The sequence below is a fragment of the Odocoileus virginianus genome, chromosome 23 (assembly GCF_023699985.2).
Source record: "Odocoileus virginianus isolate 20LAN1187 ecotype Illinois chromosome 23, Ovbor_1.2, whole genome shotgun sequence".
In the NCBI taxonomy this organism is placed as follows: domain Eukaryota; kingdom Metazoa; phylum Chordata; class Mammalia; order Artiodactyla; family Cervidae; genus Odocoileus; species Odocoileus virginianus.
In genome coordinates this window covers 4927663-4947349 of record NC_069696.1, presented here as the reverse complement: position 1 = coordinate 4947349, position 19687 = coordinate 4927663, and the positions used below count along the sequence as shown (strand labels likewise).

Here is a 19687-nt window from a genome sequence, read left to right as displayed (position 1 = left end):
ATTTTACAAAATTTCAACAAATTACCTTTGAGCTTTATTTTAAACTTCATTATATTAAAAAGTATAAATTAGTTATTATTCTTTTTAAATTTTTAAATTTATTTTTGGCTGTGCTGGGTCTCCACTGCTGTGAGGGCTTTTCTCTAGTTGCACTGTGTTGGCTTTTCATTGCAGGGGCCTCTCTTCTTGTGGAGCCAGGCTCAAGAGTGTGTGGGCTTGGTAGCTGCAACTCCTGGGCTCCAGAGCACAAGCTCAGTACTAGTGGTGCATGGGTTTAGTTGCTCCATGGCAAGTGAGATCCTCCTGGACCAAGAATCAAACCAGTGTCTCCTGCACTGGCAGGCGGATTCTTTACCACTAAGCCACCAGGGAAGCCCTGTGAATTATTCTTGAGTTGTTCATTTATCTTTACAGCTGGGAAAGTTCCTCTTCCACTGGTTGGACAGCTCTGGGGGCTCTCTTGGAAGAGTGTGGGAGGCAGAGGACAAGAGCTGGATCAGAAGAGAGAACTGTGCTGAATTCAGCCTAACAGCTGTCACTGTCAGGCTGCCTTCACATCCTATTTTATTTTCTCAACTAGAGGGCAAGGTCTAGAATAGAAAAATGCATTTCTCACTGATTTTAAGATCTTTTTTCTTTTTGATGTGGACCATTTTTAAAGCCTTTAGTGAATTTGTTATAGCATGGCTTCTGTTGTTTACCTTCTGGCTTTTTGGCCATGGGGCATGTGGGATCCCAACTCCCTGACCAGGGGTAGAAGCTGCACCCCCTGTATTGGGGAGGTGAAGTCTTAGCCCCTGGACCAGCAGGGAAGTCCCCTGAACGATCCTGTTTTGCTTTTTAGAGAAACGAGTTTGGTAGCTTAATCGTGGTCCTGGTTAGGATCACAACGGGAAAGGAGAACCATCCTGCGCACTTTCTATGTGGCAGACTTTCTGTGTCCTTCCTTGGATGTGACATCACTCCTGCATTCTGGCAAATACGCGCTAAGCTCATCTTGTCTGTCCATTTTTTGCTCCAGATCTAGAATCAGCCACTTTACCGAAGAGCTCACTTGGTCAGTGGGACACCAGCAGGTTAGGATGCTCAGGGCTGCAGGATTATCGCTTCTTCCAGGCTGTTTTAGTTCAGAGCTGGGAAAACTTTTTTTTGTAAAGATGAAAAAGATTATGAATGAACAGTAGTATTTTCAATTTAGATTTGAGTCTAGATCTGACCCTTAAAGAATAAGTTTTTACTTAACCACTTTGATTTTATACTTCATATATCCCTTTTCCTCTTAAGCTGAAAAACCTTGGTTCCTCACAATAATGATGTGATTAGCTTTTATTGGCTTTATCCATCAGAATAATTCTTCGAAAATACCAATACCAATGTAACCACTATCAATATACCTTCAGGATGAGCTTTAAAACTTCTTTGCACTATTTTTCTTCTCACTGGCATGTATCTTACTGAGAATGTACAGAGAAAGATCTGTAATATATACAGTTAGCTGAAATAATCCTAGGCTCTATGTGGCTATGTCAACAATTTAACAAATAACTAGATTCATCTGTTTACGAAACTCAAGAATTGCTTTCCCCGCTTCCTGATTTTATTTATGTAAAACATCCATATGATTCTAGGGTCAAAACTATATATATAAAACTATGTCCCTTCAGAGAAGACTTGCTTTCAACCCTGCTTCTCCATTCTATTCATTTCCTCTTTTCATAGGAAACTTTGGGGGTAAATTTTTTTTTTTTTGGGGGGGGGGGTAAATTTTAAATTCATCTTTAAATCTTTATGTACTATAAGCAAGTATACACTCTCACAAACATTTCTGCATTCACCCACCTTTCTCACATGAAAAGTAGAATACTGGGGACTCCCCAGCTGGTCCAGTGGCTAAGACTCTGTGCTCCTAGTACAGGGGGCCTAGGTCCCACTCCTAATCAGGGAACTACAAGCGAAGTATATCCCAGGAGCTGCAAGTAAGACACAGGATGGCCAAATAAATAATATTCTTAGAAGTAGAATATTAAATACACTATTCTGCATCTTGCTTTTTCATTTACCAATGTACTCTAGAGATGGCTCCATCTCTCCCACCATTCTGTTAGATGTACAACTGATTCAACCAGCACCCACTGCTGAACATCTAGGTTACCTCCATTCTACTGCTATTACAATCAACCGGCACCCACTGTCGGTCACCTGGGTTATTCCCACCCTACTGCTATTACAAACACTATAGCAAACACTACAGTAGCACGTGCTGAGTTACCCTGTGTAATGTTATTCTGTAATTGTGAAAATGTATCTGTATTTCAGGTAGGAACTTCCCACACCCAGTGGTACTCTAAATCTGCTGGAAATTCTGGCATCTTCCTGGGGACCTGGGGATCCTTCCCAGGGTCACAGCAGAGGAAAGCTTTTCTCATTCACTGGCAGTAAAAGTTTGGCTGAATTAGCCTTGCTTTCTTTCCCCCTGAACAGCGCTCCTCTGATGTCCCAGCCCTGGCAGAGGTTCTGTTTCAGCTCCCAGTTCATGTCATCCTCATGTTCCATCTCCATTCGCCGTGCAGACACTAAAACCCAGCCCGACCTGAACTGGTCACAGCTGGTCACAGCACCCTAGGGCTGTTGCTGCTTTCGTGCACACCGTCTTTGCTTCTGACACCTGCGGATTTCCTCTTCTGCCAATAAGCTCAATCACACATCACAGACTCTGAGAGGGGGTTAAAGCGTATCCAGTATCTTTAGGTTGGGAACAAAAGCATTTCAGATTCTCTGAATCTGTCAGATTCTAACAACCTGTCTGCATGTCTTTTCTTCCCATGGATTGAGTCTGTGAGGGCTGGGACAAGCACTCCTTCAGCTATGTGTCAACCCAGTGCCTAGTAAAATCGCTAGTACATGTGTGTGTGTACACACATATGTATCTATATAGTCCTTTTAACACATATTTGTCAAATTCAAGAATCTATTTTCTAAGGTTGGTACATTTGGGATTGTATTTTACCATTGTTCCAGCAATGAGTTTCATATTTTGAAAGCATTTTCTATGAAATTATCTTTATTAAATAATGCTGTCTTCCCATTTGTATTAATTAAAAAGACATGCTTACCAAACAGAATTTCTCAAAACTATGAAAAATCTAGCATTATTACTACAATGAGTTGTCTCAGCCAAAAGAAAATGGACATCTTAACTAACCAGCAAAGTTTTATCTCAAATAAAAACATAACTGCTACTTATAATAGCTTCAAAAAGAACCCCAGAATCCAGGCACTCTGGTTTTCCTAGCTTCACAAAATTTTTTCCTTTGATTTCCTCATAATCAAATTGATTTATGTAAGAAAAAGGAGAACTTTTGATTATGGATATTCAGGTATTTGTTTTGGTATTTAGGGGATTTTTTTTCTTAAGGCTTCATGTAATCTTCCTCTCTCATCTCAAGGGTATTCTTGGATATGTCACCATTTATGGCTTTAGGTTCATAGGATGTCTGTTCTTTCTACATATTCTGTGTTTCCTACCAACACCCTACTTTTTTCCCCACTCTTGGTATAAAGCAAAGAAAACAAACGCACAGCAAACTTTCTATTTTCCTTTTTTTTTTAAAAAAAAAAGGAGCTTAGGTTTTTTCATCTTACTATAATAATTCCTTAGTTCTCAGAAAGGTTTGTGTGGGACTCCTTGCCTTCCCAACAGACAATCACATATTCCTTCCTCCTTAGCCACCAGAAAGTATTTATTAATCTTAATACATAGTCCTGCTTGTTAGGTACGTCTAACTCTTTCCTATATGCCATGCAGACTTGAACTTTGAACTCTGGAGGGACAGCAGCTTATACTTTCTCTTTTTCAATGAACATTAACATGAAGATAAAGATATATCCAGTGTTTAAAAATTAAAGGATACTTTGTAAGAATTTCTAAGTTCTGAGCACTGTCCTGTTTCTGGCAGGGCTGTGGTGTGGAAGCAGTACACCAAGGTAAAAACTCAGAGCCAGATCCACAAAGCCACAGCGTTCCAGGAATGAAATAGCTCGTAGGCCAACTTGCTAAACTGACCCAAACCAGTGTCTGAAATGAGACTGTTAAAAACAAAGTGCGACTGAAACTTTATTCCTGATCACTGCCTTACTTTCTAGCATACACTTCTCATCTTTGCAGTAAACCTGAAGCAACCCTATTCAAATTTTAACATTACCAGCATCATTTCTTCCAGCTCTGTGTGTCCTTAAAGAAACAGAAGCCCCACATTTTGCAAAATATTTAAGGGAATGCTAGCCAGATACAGTGAGACTCACTGTCACATCTAAGGAAAGAAGACAATGCAGGCAGGCGTTTTCTGTTATTCTAGAAACCAATGAACAAAGGCCAGGGTCCGAGAGCATTTCCCATAGAGTTTTGTCTACGGATCAGGCCACCTGGGTGGCTAAGCACACAGTTAAAATTTTACAGATACGGGGGCCACAAAAAAAGAGAAGTGACACTAAATTCCTTCACATGTAACAGAAAAGACAGATCCATTAAAAAAAAAATCTTAGATGGTGTCAAACAGAATCTTAAAAAAATCACTTTCTCAAGAATGGTGGCACAAACCACAGGCATCAATTACAATGCATCTTAACCCAACAATTTCGTGCTGCAAAGCGGAAAAGTCAATATTCTGTCAGTATTCTCCTTTCAAACAAGACACCCTTTCCTTTAGTAAACACATTTAATGCTTTTCATTAAAAACAAACAAAAAAAACATTTCCCATCTGAGAAATAGCTAAGCAGGCAACGGGGTAATCTTCAAAAATTCTAAGCATTTTAAACATACACACACACAAGAAAAAAGATGCATTTTAGATAAGAAGGATCAAAATTCTTAAAGTGAGAAGTTCTGAGGGAATTTTATGCTTTCTTTTTATAAAATCATGGTCCATGTGTGGAAAAGGAATGAATGGAACTGACTCAGAGTTAACTATAAATCGTACACTCACATGCACGTACACTGAAGTACCTTCAAACAAACCTGGGGATATGAACGCATTCAGGTTCTTAATGGAAACCACCCATGCTGAGAGCAACTGACATAGGGCCAGACCCTCAGCTCCAGCTTGTCTTCCTGTTCTGAGACCTCATCACAAAAGGATTTCTCTGTACCTGTGTGCTCTCACAAACTTTTATACGTGGTTACGTTGTTGGAATCAACAAACACTGACCAACGCATTCTAGGTATCTTCTCTAGTCTCCAAAGTTACTTTTTTTTGTGTGTGTGTGAAATTGAGGTAAATAGCTTTTAGTCTTTTGTGTAAAGGCAATTAACCCTGACATTTATTAAAATCAGGCCTTTCTCAAAAAAAAAAAAAATCTTAATTTAAAAAAGTATCTTAAATGATCTCCTATACTTAAAGCTGTAGAAATACTTCACTGATCATTTCAATTAACTCAAGTATTTGAAAAACTTTGATTTCTAGAAGTAAACAAGAAGCACTCAGCATAGATTGATTCTAATAAGGAATGAATACTCATTAAGGATCATTTAAAAGGAATTAGTGACTGAATAAATTAGTGAAACTCGACAGCAAACCAGTCAATTCTAAAGGAAAACCCTGAATACTCATTGGAAGGACTGATGCTGAAGCTCCAATACTTTGGCCACCTGATGAGAAGAGTTGACCCATTGGAAAAGATCCTGATGCCAGGAAAGACTGCAGCGGGTAGAAGGAGAAGGGGGCGACGGAGAATGAGATGGTTGGATGGCATCACTGACTCAATGGACATGAGTCTGGGCAAACTCCAGGAGATGGTGAAGGACTGGGACGCCTGATGTGCTGCAGCCCATGGGGTTCCAAAGAGTCAAACACGTCTGAGTGAATGAACAAGAAGAAGACAGCAAAACACACCTGCTACTGGAAGCATCATTTTCTAAAACACATCAATAAGGAACTGGGGCTGGGGGATAGAGTACACGTGAAGAGGAGGTTTACACAGGATCCAGAGTCGCACAGCGTGAAACTCCGAACGTCTAGGAGTCAATAAAAAAGTACACATCAAAGTAAGAACCAGCAACGAGCTGGTTCTCGAACTGAATGAGCAAAGACAACTGTGGTTAATGGCACGGGGGGCCGGAAAACATTCTTCCCAACAGCTATTTGGAAGTAGCTGATTAGTGACCGCAGCTGGGCTGTGAGGGTCAGAAGAAGTTGGAAGGTGCCCTGGAAGCCCTGCCATAGAGCACCTCTCTTCCACCAGCAAGCCCTGGTCAATCTCCTCTCAGTCCCAGGACACACTGGGAAATCAGGCTGGGGCAGGGGCGTACGGACTAGGAAGTGGGCCTGCATGTGTCCAGAGGTGACCCAACTCTTAGCAACAGCTTCTAGGACATTCTGGGTCAGAACAGCCTATCTAGTTCACATCTCTGCAGCCACATCACCATGGGTACCTGTGTCTGCAACTGGGTTCATCTAATCACCCCAAACTGTAGCTCTATTTTAGTGGTAGTCACACTCCACCCGAGGACCGAAGTCACCTCTGGACTGCCTACACATGTGCATGTAGGTTTCACTTTCTTAAATCATGTAGAAAACAAAAACTACAGTTACAAAACACTGTTACAACAATACTAGCTTTTATAATTGCCCAAGTATTTACCTCTACTGAGGTCTTTATTTCTCCATGCCAGTTTCAGACTACTGTCTAGTGTCTTTTCATTTCACCTTGCAGGACGCCTGTCAGCATTTCTTGTTGGGCAGATCTAGTGGTCATGATCTCCCGTAGCCTTTGCCTAACTCAGAATGTCTTAATTTCTCCCTTGTTTTTCAAAGATAGCTCTATTGGATATAGGATTCTTAGTTTCTTTTAGTTCTTTGAATATATCAGCCTCCCCAAAGAAGTCTTTGTCTTCTGGCTTCCAAAGATTCTGATGAGAAATCTGCTGAAAACCCTATTGAGGATCCCTTGTATGTGATTTCTCTCCTCATCTCTTGAAAGTCTGACTACAATGTGCCTCATTTTGAATTCACGTAACTTGGAGTCTGCTGTCTTTCAGCAAATATGGGACGTTTTCACCATTATGTCTTCAGATATTCTCCCTGCCCCTTCCCTGCACCTCCTCCTTCCCATGATGTGCACGCTGGTCCACATGATTCTGCCCCAGGAGTCTCTAGGCTCTGTTCACTTTTCTTATGTCGTTTTTCTTTCCGTTCCTCAGCCCCGATAATTCCCATTATCCTATCCTCAAGTGCACGGATTCTTCTGCCTGTTCAAATTTGTTCTGAACCCCTCTAAGTGAATTTTTCATTTTGGCTACTGTACTTTTCAGCTCCAGAATTTCTTTCTTGGTTTCTCTTTAGATTTTCTCTCTTTATTGATATTTCCATTTTTTCACACACCATTTTCTTGATACACCCATTCCATTTCTCTGCCCATGTACATAAATGATAGTAACAGTATTTTATTACCAGAGTTATTTGTAATGGTAATTTACAGTTTTAAGCACATAGCTTTTCAAATTTGGCTGCTTAAGAATCAGTCTATCTGATTTCAGATGCTGAGTTCTCAATTAGAATTCTCTTTCATTCAGTCAACATTTCTAAAATAATTGTTGAAATGAGAAGGTATCTTTTGATATAAGGTGGGAAAGAGATTTTGGCCTGTCGAGATTCTGAATTTTTCAGACTGAGCACAGTCCTTTATGCAAATATATTTTCACTGTAATTTAGGAAAGAATTTATTAAAGTGCTATTTATCAGGAGACAGAATTACTGGGTTATGTGGATCACAATAAACTGTGGAAAATTCTTCAAGACATGGGAATACCAGAACACCTGACCTGCCTCTTGATAAACCCTATATGCAGGTCAGGAAGCAACAGTTAGAACTGGACATGGAACAACAGACTGGTTCCAAATAGGACAAGGAGTACGTCAAGGCTGTATATTGTCACCCTGCTTATTCAACTTATGTGCAGAGCAGATCATGAGAAACGCTGCGCTGGAAGAAGCACAAGCTGGAATCAAGATTGCCGGGAGAAATATCAATAACCTCAGATATGCAGATGACACCACCCTTATGGCAGAAAGTGAAGAGGAACTAAAGGGCCTCTTGATCAAAGCGAAAGAGGAGAGTGAAAAAGGTGGCTTAAAGCTCAACATTCAGAAAACTAAGATCATGGCATCTGGTCCCATCACTTCATGGGAAGTGGAAGGGGAAACAGTGGAACAGTGTCAGACTTTATTTTTTGGGGCTCCAAAATCACTGCAGATGGTGATTGCAGCCATGAAATTAAAAGATGCTTACTCCTTGGAAGGAAAGTTATGACCAACCTAGACAGCATATTAAAAAGCAGAGACATTACTTTGCCAACAAAGGTCCATCTCGTCAAGGCTATGGTTTTTCCAGTGGTCATGTACGGATGTGAGAGTTGGACTGTAAAGAAAGCTGAGCGCCGAAGAATTGATGCTTTTGAACTGTGGTGCTGGAGAAGTCTCTTGAGAGTCCCTTGGACTGCAAGGAGATCCAACCAGTCTATCTTAAAGGAGATCAGTCCTGGGTGTTCATTGGAAGGACTGATGCTGAAGCTGAAACTCCAATACTTTGGCCACCTCATGCGAAGAGTTGACTCATTGGAAAAGACTGATGCTGGGAGGGACTGGGGGCAGGAGGAGAAGGGGACGACAGAGAATGAGATGGCTGGATGGCATCACCAACTTGATGGACATGAGTTTGGGTAAACTCCAGGAGTTGGTGATGGACAGGGGGGCCTGGTGTGCTGTGATTCATGGGGTCGCAAAGAGTTGGACACGACTGAGCGACTGAACTGAACTGAATGATATAGCTAAATGCTACTGAGTGGCTCAGATGTAAAGAATCTGCCTGCAATGCAGGAGACCTGGGTTTGAGCCCTGGGTCAGGAACACCCCCTGGAGAAGGAAATGGCAACCCACTCCAGTACTCTTGCCTGGAAAATCCCATGGACAGAAAAGCCTGGTGGGCTATGGTCCATGGGGTCGCAAAGAGTCGGACACTACTGAGTGACTTCACTTTCACTTTCCTCTAAGTGAATTTTTCATTTTGGCCACTGTACTTTTCAGCTCCAGAATTTCTTTTTTGGTTTCTTTTTAGATTTTCTCTCTTTATTGATATTTCCATTTTTTCCACACACCATTTTCTTGACACACCCATTCCATTTCTCTGTCCATGTACATATATGATAGTAACAGTATTTTATTACCAGAGTTATTTGTAATGGTAATTTAGGGTTTTAAGCACATAGCTTTTCAAATTTGGCTGCTTAGAATCAATCAGTCTATCTGATTTCAGATACTGAGTTCTCAATTAGAATTCTCTTTCATTCAGTCAACAATTGCTCATATAATTGTTGAAATGAGAAGATATCTTTTGATATAAGGTAGGGAAGAGATTTTAGTCTGTTGAGATTCTGAATTTTTCAGACTGAGCACAGTCCTTTATGCAAATTTATTGTCACTGTAATTTAGGAAAGAATTTATTAAAGTGCTATTTATCATGAGACAGAATTACTGGGTTATTAATGATATAGCTAAATGCTACTGATTAGCTCAGATGGTAAAGAATCTGCCTGCAAGGCAGGAGATCTGGGTTTGATCCCTGAGTCAAGAAGATTCCTTGGAGGAGGAAATGTCAACCCATTCCAGTATACTTGCCTGAAGAATTCCATTGACAGAGAAGCCTGGTGGGCTATAGTTCATGGGGTCGCAAAGAGTTGGACATGACTGAGCAACTCATACACACAAAGGATACTGAAATCTCTAACCAAAAGCCCGTGATGATGGCAACACATTTTGGTGTAGCAATCATCAATGCTGGCAGTGGAGTGACACGGTTTTGTTCTGAATCCTAGCTCCATCGCTTACCAGCCATGAGACTCTGGGCAAATTTCTCGCTCTCTCAGCATCTCCTCTGTACAATAAGGATAATTGTACTCCACAGGGTGGTTTCTGTGAAATTATATGACTTAATTTGTGTGAAGCACTCAAAACAAGCTTTAATTCAATAAAATTTGGACATTCGTATCTGTGAATGCTTTTTCAAGAAAGCTAGACAGTAGTACAGATGGTTTAATTTGGTCATGTGGGCTGTCCATGGGAAGGGTACTCTGTGACGGTTAATGCTGCTGTTTATCTAACATCACTCCTCTTGTTTCCTTGATTACAAGTATCATTTAATTCCATACTCGATTTTAGTAAGTATTCACATTCTTTCAAAGAGACCAAAAGCAGCAGGAACAGATTCTCTGGCGCGCACTAATTTGATTCCTACCAAGAGAAGCTGAGTGGGAGAAAGGTGAACCACCCTGAACCTGTCTTCTTACTCACGCTTAATGAGATCCTCAGACCAAGGTCAAGGGGCTCAGGAAGCAGCTATAAATCATGCCACCTGACAGACAGCGAGGGGGCAGGAACAGGAGGGGCATATGCAGAGGGGCAGGAAATCGAGGCTGATTTATTTGCATTGAGACAATTCAGGAGGGATCAGAAAGATTTATAAATTCCCCGCGGCATCACAGAAGGCGGCAGTCTGACAATAGGAATGGCAAGCAAGATGTGATGCTCGAAATGAGGGGAAGAGAGGGTCTTATCAAATTCTGTGAAGAATCTGCCTACATCTGGAACTGATGACAAAAGAGATGGAACAGATGGAGGGAAGTAGACTGGGAGGAATTCAGATTTCCCCGTGTCTCCCAGCCTCTGGACTTCACCAAACTCCAGGCAGGCAGAACTCATCAAAATGGGATCCATTTCTTTGTAGGATACAAAAAAGGCTTCAGAGGGATAATGAGTAACCAGGAATTTTTTTCAAACTTTAAAATGCAATATTTACTACTTTCGTAAGATGAGCAAATGTCTAGAGACAGATTTATACAATCCTTACATATGTGTTTCCTTATGCTTTACAACTGCTTCTTTTAAAACTGTTCCTAATTTCAGCAGTTAGCAGATAATACAGCTACAGGTAAATATATCGACTTGTTAAAAATTGGGAAATACAGACTTTAGACCTCAAAATCAGTTTTATCTATCCATCCAATATTACAGATGAGGAAGATAAGACCCAGAAAGGTTAAGTGAAGAAGCTTGTGACTTGATTAAGAAAACCAAAAGAATAAATTTGTGTCCAACACTTAGATATCAAGAGATTTATAAATGAAGGGGGTCAAAGAGTAGAGACTTCCAGTTATTAAGTCCCGGGGCTGTGATATACAGCATGGTGATAACAGTTAACAACACTGCCTTGTATATTTGAAAGCCGCTGAGAGTCAAGATCTTAAAAGTTTTCATCACAAGAAAAAAAAAAAAAAACTGTGGTGAGAGATGTACACTGACCACAATACATACCTAAATACAATTATTCTGTTGCACACTGCACACTAATATGATGCTGTATGTCGATGACATCTCGGTTTTTAAAGAAGAGCGTCACATGTGTGGATTCGCGGTGTGGGGGGAATGGGTGCTTGGGTAACAGGGGCTCATGTCTTGCACGGTCACAACGAGTTGGAAGTAGATGATCTTGTTTGAAAAGCAGAAACACAGAGACAGAAGTAGAGAACAAACGTAGGGACGCCGAGAGGGGCGGTGGGGTGTGTGTGGGGGATGAATTTGCAGACTGGGATGGACACAAATGCGGTACTATATATAAAACAGGTAACTGATGAGAACCCACTGTACAGCACAGGGGATGCCACTCACCGCTCCTTGGTGACATGAGTGGGAAGGAAATACAAAAAGGAGGAGACACACGTATACACACAGCCGATTCACTTTGCTGTACGGCAGACACCAATACTGTAAAGCAAATGTACTCCAATCAAAAATAAAACAAAGTGCCTGCCTCCCTGGACAGCTTTTGCCCAAGAGGGGGCAAATGTGTGAGGGCAAATAAGCAAAGGATGGGTTTCCAAAGGTAAGGAAGAAAACTGATTCCATGGCTAGGAAATTCCAAACTACAAAGATGAGTCTTGAAGTGAAGATTAAAGCAGAGATTAAGCTGAGGAAGTAGGAGGCAATTCCAGGGGGGAGGACGGGGAACGGAAAACGCTGTGCATCCAGTTCCTTTCAAATAAATCTGGATGCCACTGGCAGGAAACATGGAGCTGATCCTAATGTTTGTGGTGGTTTAAGAGGAAGAAGTATGTATACTGAAGACTTAATATGTAAGACTTAATATGTAAGAAGAATCTAGGACTGAACGGAGGCAGGATAATTAAAACGAGATGAGCACGTTTATCTGACCAAGTCAGTACAGGCAGTTGAGCCATGAAACAGGGACTGACCTGTAATTGTCTATTCTGTCAACTTCTGGATGCAGTATATCCTAACCAGACAGGTTTCACTCTCCACAGAGGGGATAAGGGCTCACAGGACAGCTGAGAGGGTGGCTCGTGGACACAGCAGGTCCAGGACAGAGCAGGCAGGCCAGGGCCGCACACGGAGGGGGGTCCTCCGAGGAATGACTGCCCTGGCCAAGCACCTGACTTCGGCGACATGTGGGGAGTGGATACACGGACGGTCCCAAGGCTGGCCTTGTCTTCAGGAGGAGGTGCTGGGTAAGAGGGACACACATCCAGAGTGACTGCTGCAGCACTCATGCTACCTCTGCACTTGCTGCTTGCTTGCTTTCTTTGTTCACTGACATTGTAGCTTTACTGTTTCTGTTCTCTTCTCATAGAACAAAAAATCATTGTATTGTTCTCCCTTCAACATCAGAGATCACTTTAAAAAAAAATTAATTGTAATTGGGGGATAATTTCTTTATAGTATTGTGGTGGTTTCTGCCACACATCGACATGAATCACCCACAGATACACGTGTGTCCCCCCATCCTGAATCCCCCTCCCACCTCCCTCCCCATCCCATCCCTCTGGGTTGTCCCAGAGGACTGACTTTGAGTGCCCTGCTTCATGCATTGAATTCACACTGGCCATCTATTGCACATATGGTAATATACATGTTTCAATGCCATTCTCTCAAATCATCCCACCCTCCCCTTCTCCCACAGAGTCCAAAAGCTTGTTCTTTACATCTGTGTCTCTTTTGCTGTCTTGCATATAGGGTTGCTGTTACCATCTTTCTAAATTCCATACATATGCATTAATATACTATATTGGTGTTTCTCTTTCTGACTTCACTCTGTATAATAGGCTCCAGTTTTGTCCATAGAGATCACTTTTTTTTAAAAAAAAATTTATTTGTTAATTGTGTTGGGTCTCAGTTGCAGCGCTCAGGCTTAGCTGCCCTGTGGCACGTGGGATCTTAGTTCCCGTGACGGGGTGGACCCTGTGTCCCCTGCACTGGAAGGAGGCTTCTCAACCACTGGACTGCCAGGGAAGGCCCTAGATGTTGCTTTTAAGCCAGTTTTAACACTCAGATGAATGGCTTTCCCAGCTGCTCCAGAGCTGGTGGCCAGGGCCCAACGCTGGGGACAACAGAGTGCCCAGGAGGTCGCATCCCGGACAAAGCCCGCTCAGGGGCACCGCTGTCTGCTAGGTCGGCCCTGGGCACACACCTCCTCTGGCCTGAGACTGGTGTGTGGGTGATGCTGAGTCTGGCAGAAGGAATCTTGACATCACAGGGAGCAAACAGTCACGCATGAGGGCCCCTTGCTCAGAGAGGGAGGGCTCAGAGAGTTCAGTCCTAAGTCCTGGAGTCTTCAGTCCTGAGGATGCCGGGGGTGAGTGAGGGAATGGAGACGAGCACATACTCAGGGGTCAGACCTGCTGATCTGACGAGGAGCAAGGCCCTGAACACAGAGGAAGAGGGCGACAGGCCTGGTGAGGACACACCTGTCCGCCCTCACAGGCCCTCTTGGGGGCGGAGGCGGCAGGAGACAAGCCGGCTCTGCTGCGATGTCTCACCTGCTTTCTGAGGTTATAGCGGTCTTCCCTAGACCTGAGCAGACACTTGCAATCACACAGCACGTTATTTCTCCACGTCTCAGTATTTCCGAGCCATGCTCCCCTGTCACATGTGTTCCTCTCCAGGGCTAAGCAGTGTCTCATGCAGGAAGACACTGCTATTTGCTGCTCACTCACTGCTCAGGGTGGCCAGCCTGCAATGACCCTGACGCTGTAGGGCAGGTGGACATGGTCAACAGGATGAGGGGAGTGGTGGTGGCCCCACTGAGACGGGTTATAACATCCTGGCTGCTCTCTCCCCTCCCTGGATTGCTTGCCTAAGGGGGAGCCAGCCCCAGATACTGAGCCACCCCATAGAGGAGCCCAAATGGAGCAGAGCCCAGGGCCATGGGAGTAGCTCTGGGAGGAAGCCCTGTAGCCCCAGCCACGAGCCAGGTAAGTGCAGGCCTGGCCAAGAGCTGGACTGCGTGCTCATGGAGGTGCCAGGTGAGAACGGCCAGCCTGGGCCGGTATCGTGGGCCTGTGTGGCAGCTGTCAGAGCCCTCAGTTCTGCCTGATGAAGCCACAAGTTGGGGGAGCACCGTGAAGCTGGCCCATGTGTCACAGCAGCTCCCTGGGACGGGTCACCTGGTAACCAGGTGGCGGGCACAACGTGGTAACAGACAATTACTTAATGCATGACTCACCGAATTCATACGCTTTTCCATGCTGGACCTACTGAAAATACTTGGGGCAACAGTAAAGTACCTCTTTTCCATTGAGAACTTCAAGAGATCAGGGAAATTAAGCGGCCTTGTAATGCTTGACAAGTAAAACACACACACCACAACAGAAAACTAAGGATGCTTACGGAAATACCCAACTGAAGAGGACAGGGTCTCCAACTTCTGAAAGGACCCTGTGGGTGGCCTGGGGGGGGGGGGGGGGAGGGATGCAAGGAAGGAGAGTGAAAACCACTGTGAAAAGACTGCAGGGAGAGAAGGTGATGTTTGGCCTGGGAGAGCCCGAGCAGGCTTGGCATCAGCTCGCTTCCCGCGGGGGAGACACCTTTCTGCAGGACATGCACTGGGACACCTCAGCTTACCACGCAGTTGTGCGGGACACACTGCTTGTCTGGAGATCTTGGTTCTCTCTGGAGACACTATCTCCACTAGCTGTCCCCTGATAAAATGGGTAGGTGGTGTGGCAGGGGTGAATAACATATAAACATACAGATACAGGGCAGCTGACTTTTCTGCAGTCACTGCAGAAGTACAGCCATGCTATCTACCACCCCTTAGACTCCTCAGTCAGCTGAGCAGGCTCATTCATTTGAAATTCTTCTACTGAGTGTAACAGAAACTGATCATTTGTTCAGAAAATATGACATAAGGACCAATTATAATCAATCATGGCTCTTAAAATGAGACAGAATGAGAAACGTGGGACTGAGTGACAAAGCGATATTTTCTTTGCTCAGTTTCCTGCTGTACTATGAAAGAAGTCTTTTTGGTCAGATGAAGTGATATGAAAATGCTTATGTGTCAGAATTCTTAGAAATGCTGAATAAAATAGGTGAACCTTCCACAAAGGGGAAGCTTTCCTGATCCTGCGTCACCAGCACACAGAAGAGGATGGAAGTTCACGGTGACTCCGTCTCTTAAAGGGATGATGATCTGGGGTCCCACTGCTTAAGTGGGTATTACCTACATAAAAGTGAAAGTTGCTCAGTCATGTCCGACTCTTCGCAACTCCACGCTCTATACAGTCTCTAGACCAGAATATGAGAGTGGGTAGCCTTTCCCTTTTCTAGGGGATCTTTCCAACCCAGGGATTGAACCCAGATCTCCCGCGTTACAGGCGGATTCTTTATAAGCTGAGCCACAGGTATTACCTACGTAAGCGGCAAATATTTTTGTTCATGAGCACTGGGTTGTTTTTGCTGGTCACCCTTCCATCTTGTAGAAGGGGACATCTTCTTGTGTTTTCTCAGCAAAATCAGTCACACAAATAAAGTCTATTGATAAGCAATTTTAATGTCTACAAATAGAGAAAATTTCCTTATTGTGTAAATACTGATTTCTGCTAATTCGAATGTTAAATATTATGCTATCAACTGACGACTGATCCTCGAGAAGTAGAAAAGAAGAAATTCCTTAACTTGACAAACTCTTCTCTACTCCGATCACTTCAGGCAGAAGAGCAATCGTGGGCAGGCAAAGTGCACACGAAGAGTGATGGAGCAGCAGGGGAGGAAGTGAGCAGGTGGGAGTGGGCCCTGCCCGCGGTGCAGGACTGGCCCCCGAAGTGGAAGCAGCACAGATAAAGAGGACTCGGATTTCAACAGTCAGCTTTCTCCTTACTTTCAAAGGGGAAAACATTCCCCTCCCCCCCCAGCTTTAAAGTTGTGGTAAAGTATACATAAATTTACCATTTTAACCCTGTTTAAAGCAGTGTATAGTTATGTCTGTTAAGTATATTTATATTGTTGTGCAACCATCATCGAAGAGGAGATTTCTAGTTTTTATTTTCACAAGTAAAGGGGCTCACAAAGTATCCAGCATTAAATTTGGGGAAGGTTTTGGGTGGAAGAGAAAAGGGCAAAACGTTTCTCTCACTGTCAGAGTCCTGAAGAACAGGAAATCAGCTAAATGAAAATATACTTGGTGCCTTCTATAGAGGGTATCTGATGGGACACAAAAAACAAACCTCGCCAGTCAGTGGTATGAGCGCAACTGCTCCACTTCACTGCCGCCTGCCCTGACATGTGGCCTCTGGACCTGGAGGCACGTCTCAGAACTCTGACAACTCTGAAGATACCCCACAGTGCTTGCCAAGGCCATACAGCGGCCAGTGCTGTGGACCCCTAGGGCCTGACCCAGAGAGATGTGCAGAAATGAATAAAAACCACCACCAACCAAAAACACCCTTTTCAATTCAAGTGGGCAGAACTGCATTAATTTCCCCCAGCCGCTGCAAAAGTTAAGAAACATTCTTAAGATGTGTGACACCTCCTCAATCAGTCCTCTTACCAAGAAGGCTCTGTGCTTCCTGGACGGAGCCAGAGGCTTGAAGGCTGAGGTCTCTGCTGGGGAAGATTAACTGGACATGGGGCAGACGTCTGACCTGCGTGCACAGCTGGCAAGGATGCAGACAGCCCCCACCCCCTGCCCCCCGTCAGTCATACCTGCTGCTTTAGCTGCTGTACCAGCCGATCCTTCTCCCGCTTCAGGGCGGCCACTTCCTCCTGAGTCTTCTTCTTTGAGGACGACAGTTCCAGGAGAGCTATGTTGGCATCTTTTTCACTGATGGCGGCCAGAAGGGCTTCCTGCCTGCATGAGAGACAACACGCCCAGACTTCAGCCCTCACGGCCATCCTCTTGGGTAACTACCATCATCACCCCATTTATGGGGGTAGAAGCTAGATCTCAGAGTACACAGCTGCTCAAATTCACACCTGAGTTTGGGGTCTGGGCAGGAATCCCATTCAGGTCCTCTTGACTCTAAACGTTTTTATCGGATCGTTACACTGACATCTGAATAAAGAGTTCCTTAGATCCAGTTGTAGTTAAACTTGGAAAAGTATACAAAATTAATGACTTTTTTTTTCCAGGTAAGAACTATCCTGTCATTTACATGTTTTACTGATTTGACTCATCTTTTTGATAAGTATACTGTGGCTTCCAGAGAAACCAGGTACCACTAAAACTGAACACATTTTTATGTACAGAATGTATAACAAACTGCAAACATTAGTAGACAGGATTTAGGAAACCAGTCAGCTGTTCCTGGGGCATCAATGGATCTCTTTATCTCATCAATACAAAGAAGTTTCCAGTCAGAGCTGTATTTTTCATACTGTTCATGGTGTTCTCAAGGCAAGAACACTGGTTTGTCATTTCCCAATTTCAAAACTGGGAAATCAGTGCATCAAGGCTGTATACTGTTACCCTGCTTATTTAACTTCTGTGCAGAGTACATCATGTGAAATGCTGGGCTGAATCAATCACAAGCTGGAATCAAGACTGCTGGGAAAAATACCAACAACCTCTGATATGCAGATGATACTACCCTTATGAAAGAAAGCAAAGAAGAACTGAAGAGTCTCTTGATGAAGGTGAAAGAGGAGAGTGAAAAAGCTGGCTTAAAACTCAATATTCAAAAAATGAAGATTATGGCATCTGATCCCATCACTTCATGGCATATAGATGGGGATTTTTGGGCTCCAAAAATCACTGTAGATGGTGACTGCAGCCATGAAATTAAAAGACGCTTGCTCCTTGGAAGGAAAGCTATGACAAACCTAGACAGCATATTAAAGAGCAGAGACATCACTTTGCCAACAAAGGTCCATCTAGTCAAAACTATAGTTTTTTCAGTAGGCAGTTACAGATGTGACAGTTGGACCATAAAGAAGGCTGAGCGCCAAAGAACTGATGCTTTTGAGCTGTGGTGCTGGAGAAGACCCTTGGGAGTCCTTTGGACAGCAAGGAGATCAAACCAGTCAATCCTAAAGGAAATCAACTCTGAACATTCATTGGAAGGACTGATACTGAAGCTCCAATACTTTGGTTTCCTCATGCAAAGAGCCGATTCATTGAAAAAGACCACATGCTGGGAAAGACTGAGGGCAGGAGGAGAAGGGTATGACAGAGGATGAGATGGTTGGATCACATCATCGACTCAATGGACATGAGTCTGAGCAAACTCTGGGAGATAGTGAAGGACAGGGAAGCCTGGTGTGCTGCAGTCCATGGTGGTCGCAAAAAGATACGACTTAGTGATTGAACAACAGCGGGGCTTTATTTGGCAATGATCTTCACACTTTGAAACAACAATTTAAACTCTACTGATTCCATGTGGTTTAGCTAACTATTTTTGGTTCATATCCAGAAGGAAAAGAAGGTGGGATTTTAGGGTGGGGGTGGGATGGTGAACTAAGACATTTACAAAATAATCAGAAGGAAGCTGGTGAACAATTAGTCTCATAGTCCAAATGAATTCCTCTGGAGCTCATCTTTTATGGAACAAGTCATCTGGAAGAAGACAGCTTTGATTTACAGGAACTATGTAAGTGGCCTGAGCTTTTGACCCGAGGAAGTGCTGAATCTGAGAAGGCACTGCCCAAGTTTAACCTTGCTTCTGTCTCTTGTTAAGATAATTAGGCTTCAATAGCAGTCATATGGAAGAGTTTTAGTTCAGCCACAAACTGGAAGGCTCTCTTTTGAATGCTCTGACAAGGATATTCCGTATTTGGATGGGGAGGTCTGGGGAACTCTGAACAAGCTGTCCTAACAAATGGAAGATGTAGGTCAGTTTACGTCACGGAAATGAAGATTTGTTTAATGAGTCTTTGCCGTTGGAAGGGAAGATTCACTGACCCCAGGATAACTTTCCACTGTCCCTACTTTCTGTGACTCTAAGAAATGGCAGATGGCTTATCCCATGAAGCTCTAGTCGACACCAAAGGGATAACGACAGTCTAAATATATCCACTGACCACTTGAAAAAAGTATGTTAAGTGGTGAAATGAGCTTAAAGGTGAAGGAGTTCAAGATGGTCTCGCTCTGCGGTTTCCTGCTGATTGCTGTCATCTGTTCCCTTTCGGGGAGCGCGGAGACTGACAAGCTGGAATGAGAAATGCACTTTTTCAAGAAGGGGGCTGCGTTTCTGTGCATCCAAGTCAGAATCACACATTTAGTAACAGGCAAGTAACAGAAGACGAGTGAAAGAGAAATTATTCTGTCCAGTTAGACCAAGTCATGAGAATGCTTGCTGAATGCCAGACAAAAGGCCATGGGATCTGAGTTCCATTCTGTGCTTAAGGA

At 43.5% G+C, this 19687-nt stretch overlaps 1 protein-coding gene across 15 annotated transcripts in view; it reads right to left on the bottom strand.

Annotated features, from left to right (window-relative positions):
- The window catches only part of ERC1 (ELKS/RAB6-interacting/CAST family member 1), a 265228-nt gene that overhangs the window by 48419 nt on the left and 197122 nt on the right, over positions 1 to 19687 (bottom strand). For all 15 annotated transcript variants that reach the window (XM_070453239.1, XM_070453247.1, XM_070453248.1 and 12 more), the window contains one exon: positions 17047 to 17191. In XM_070453239.1, coding sequence (XP_070309340.1) covers positions 17047 to 17191 — 145 coding nt within the window. The remainder of the gene's footprint in view (positions 1 to 17046; positions 17192 to 19687) is intronic.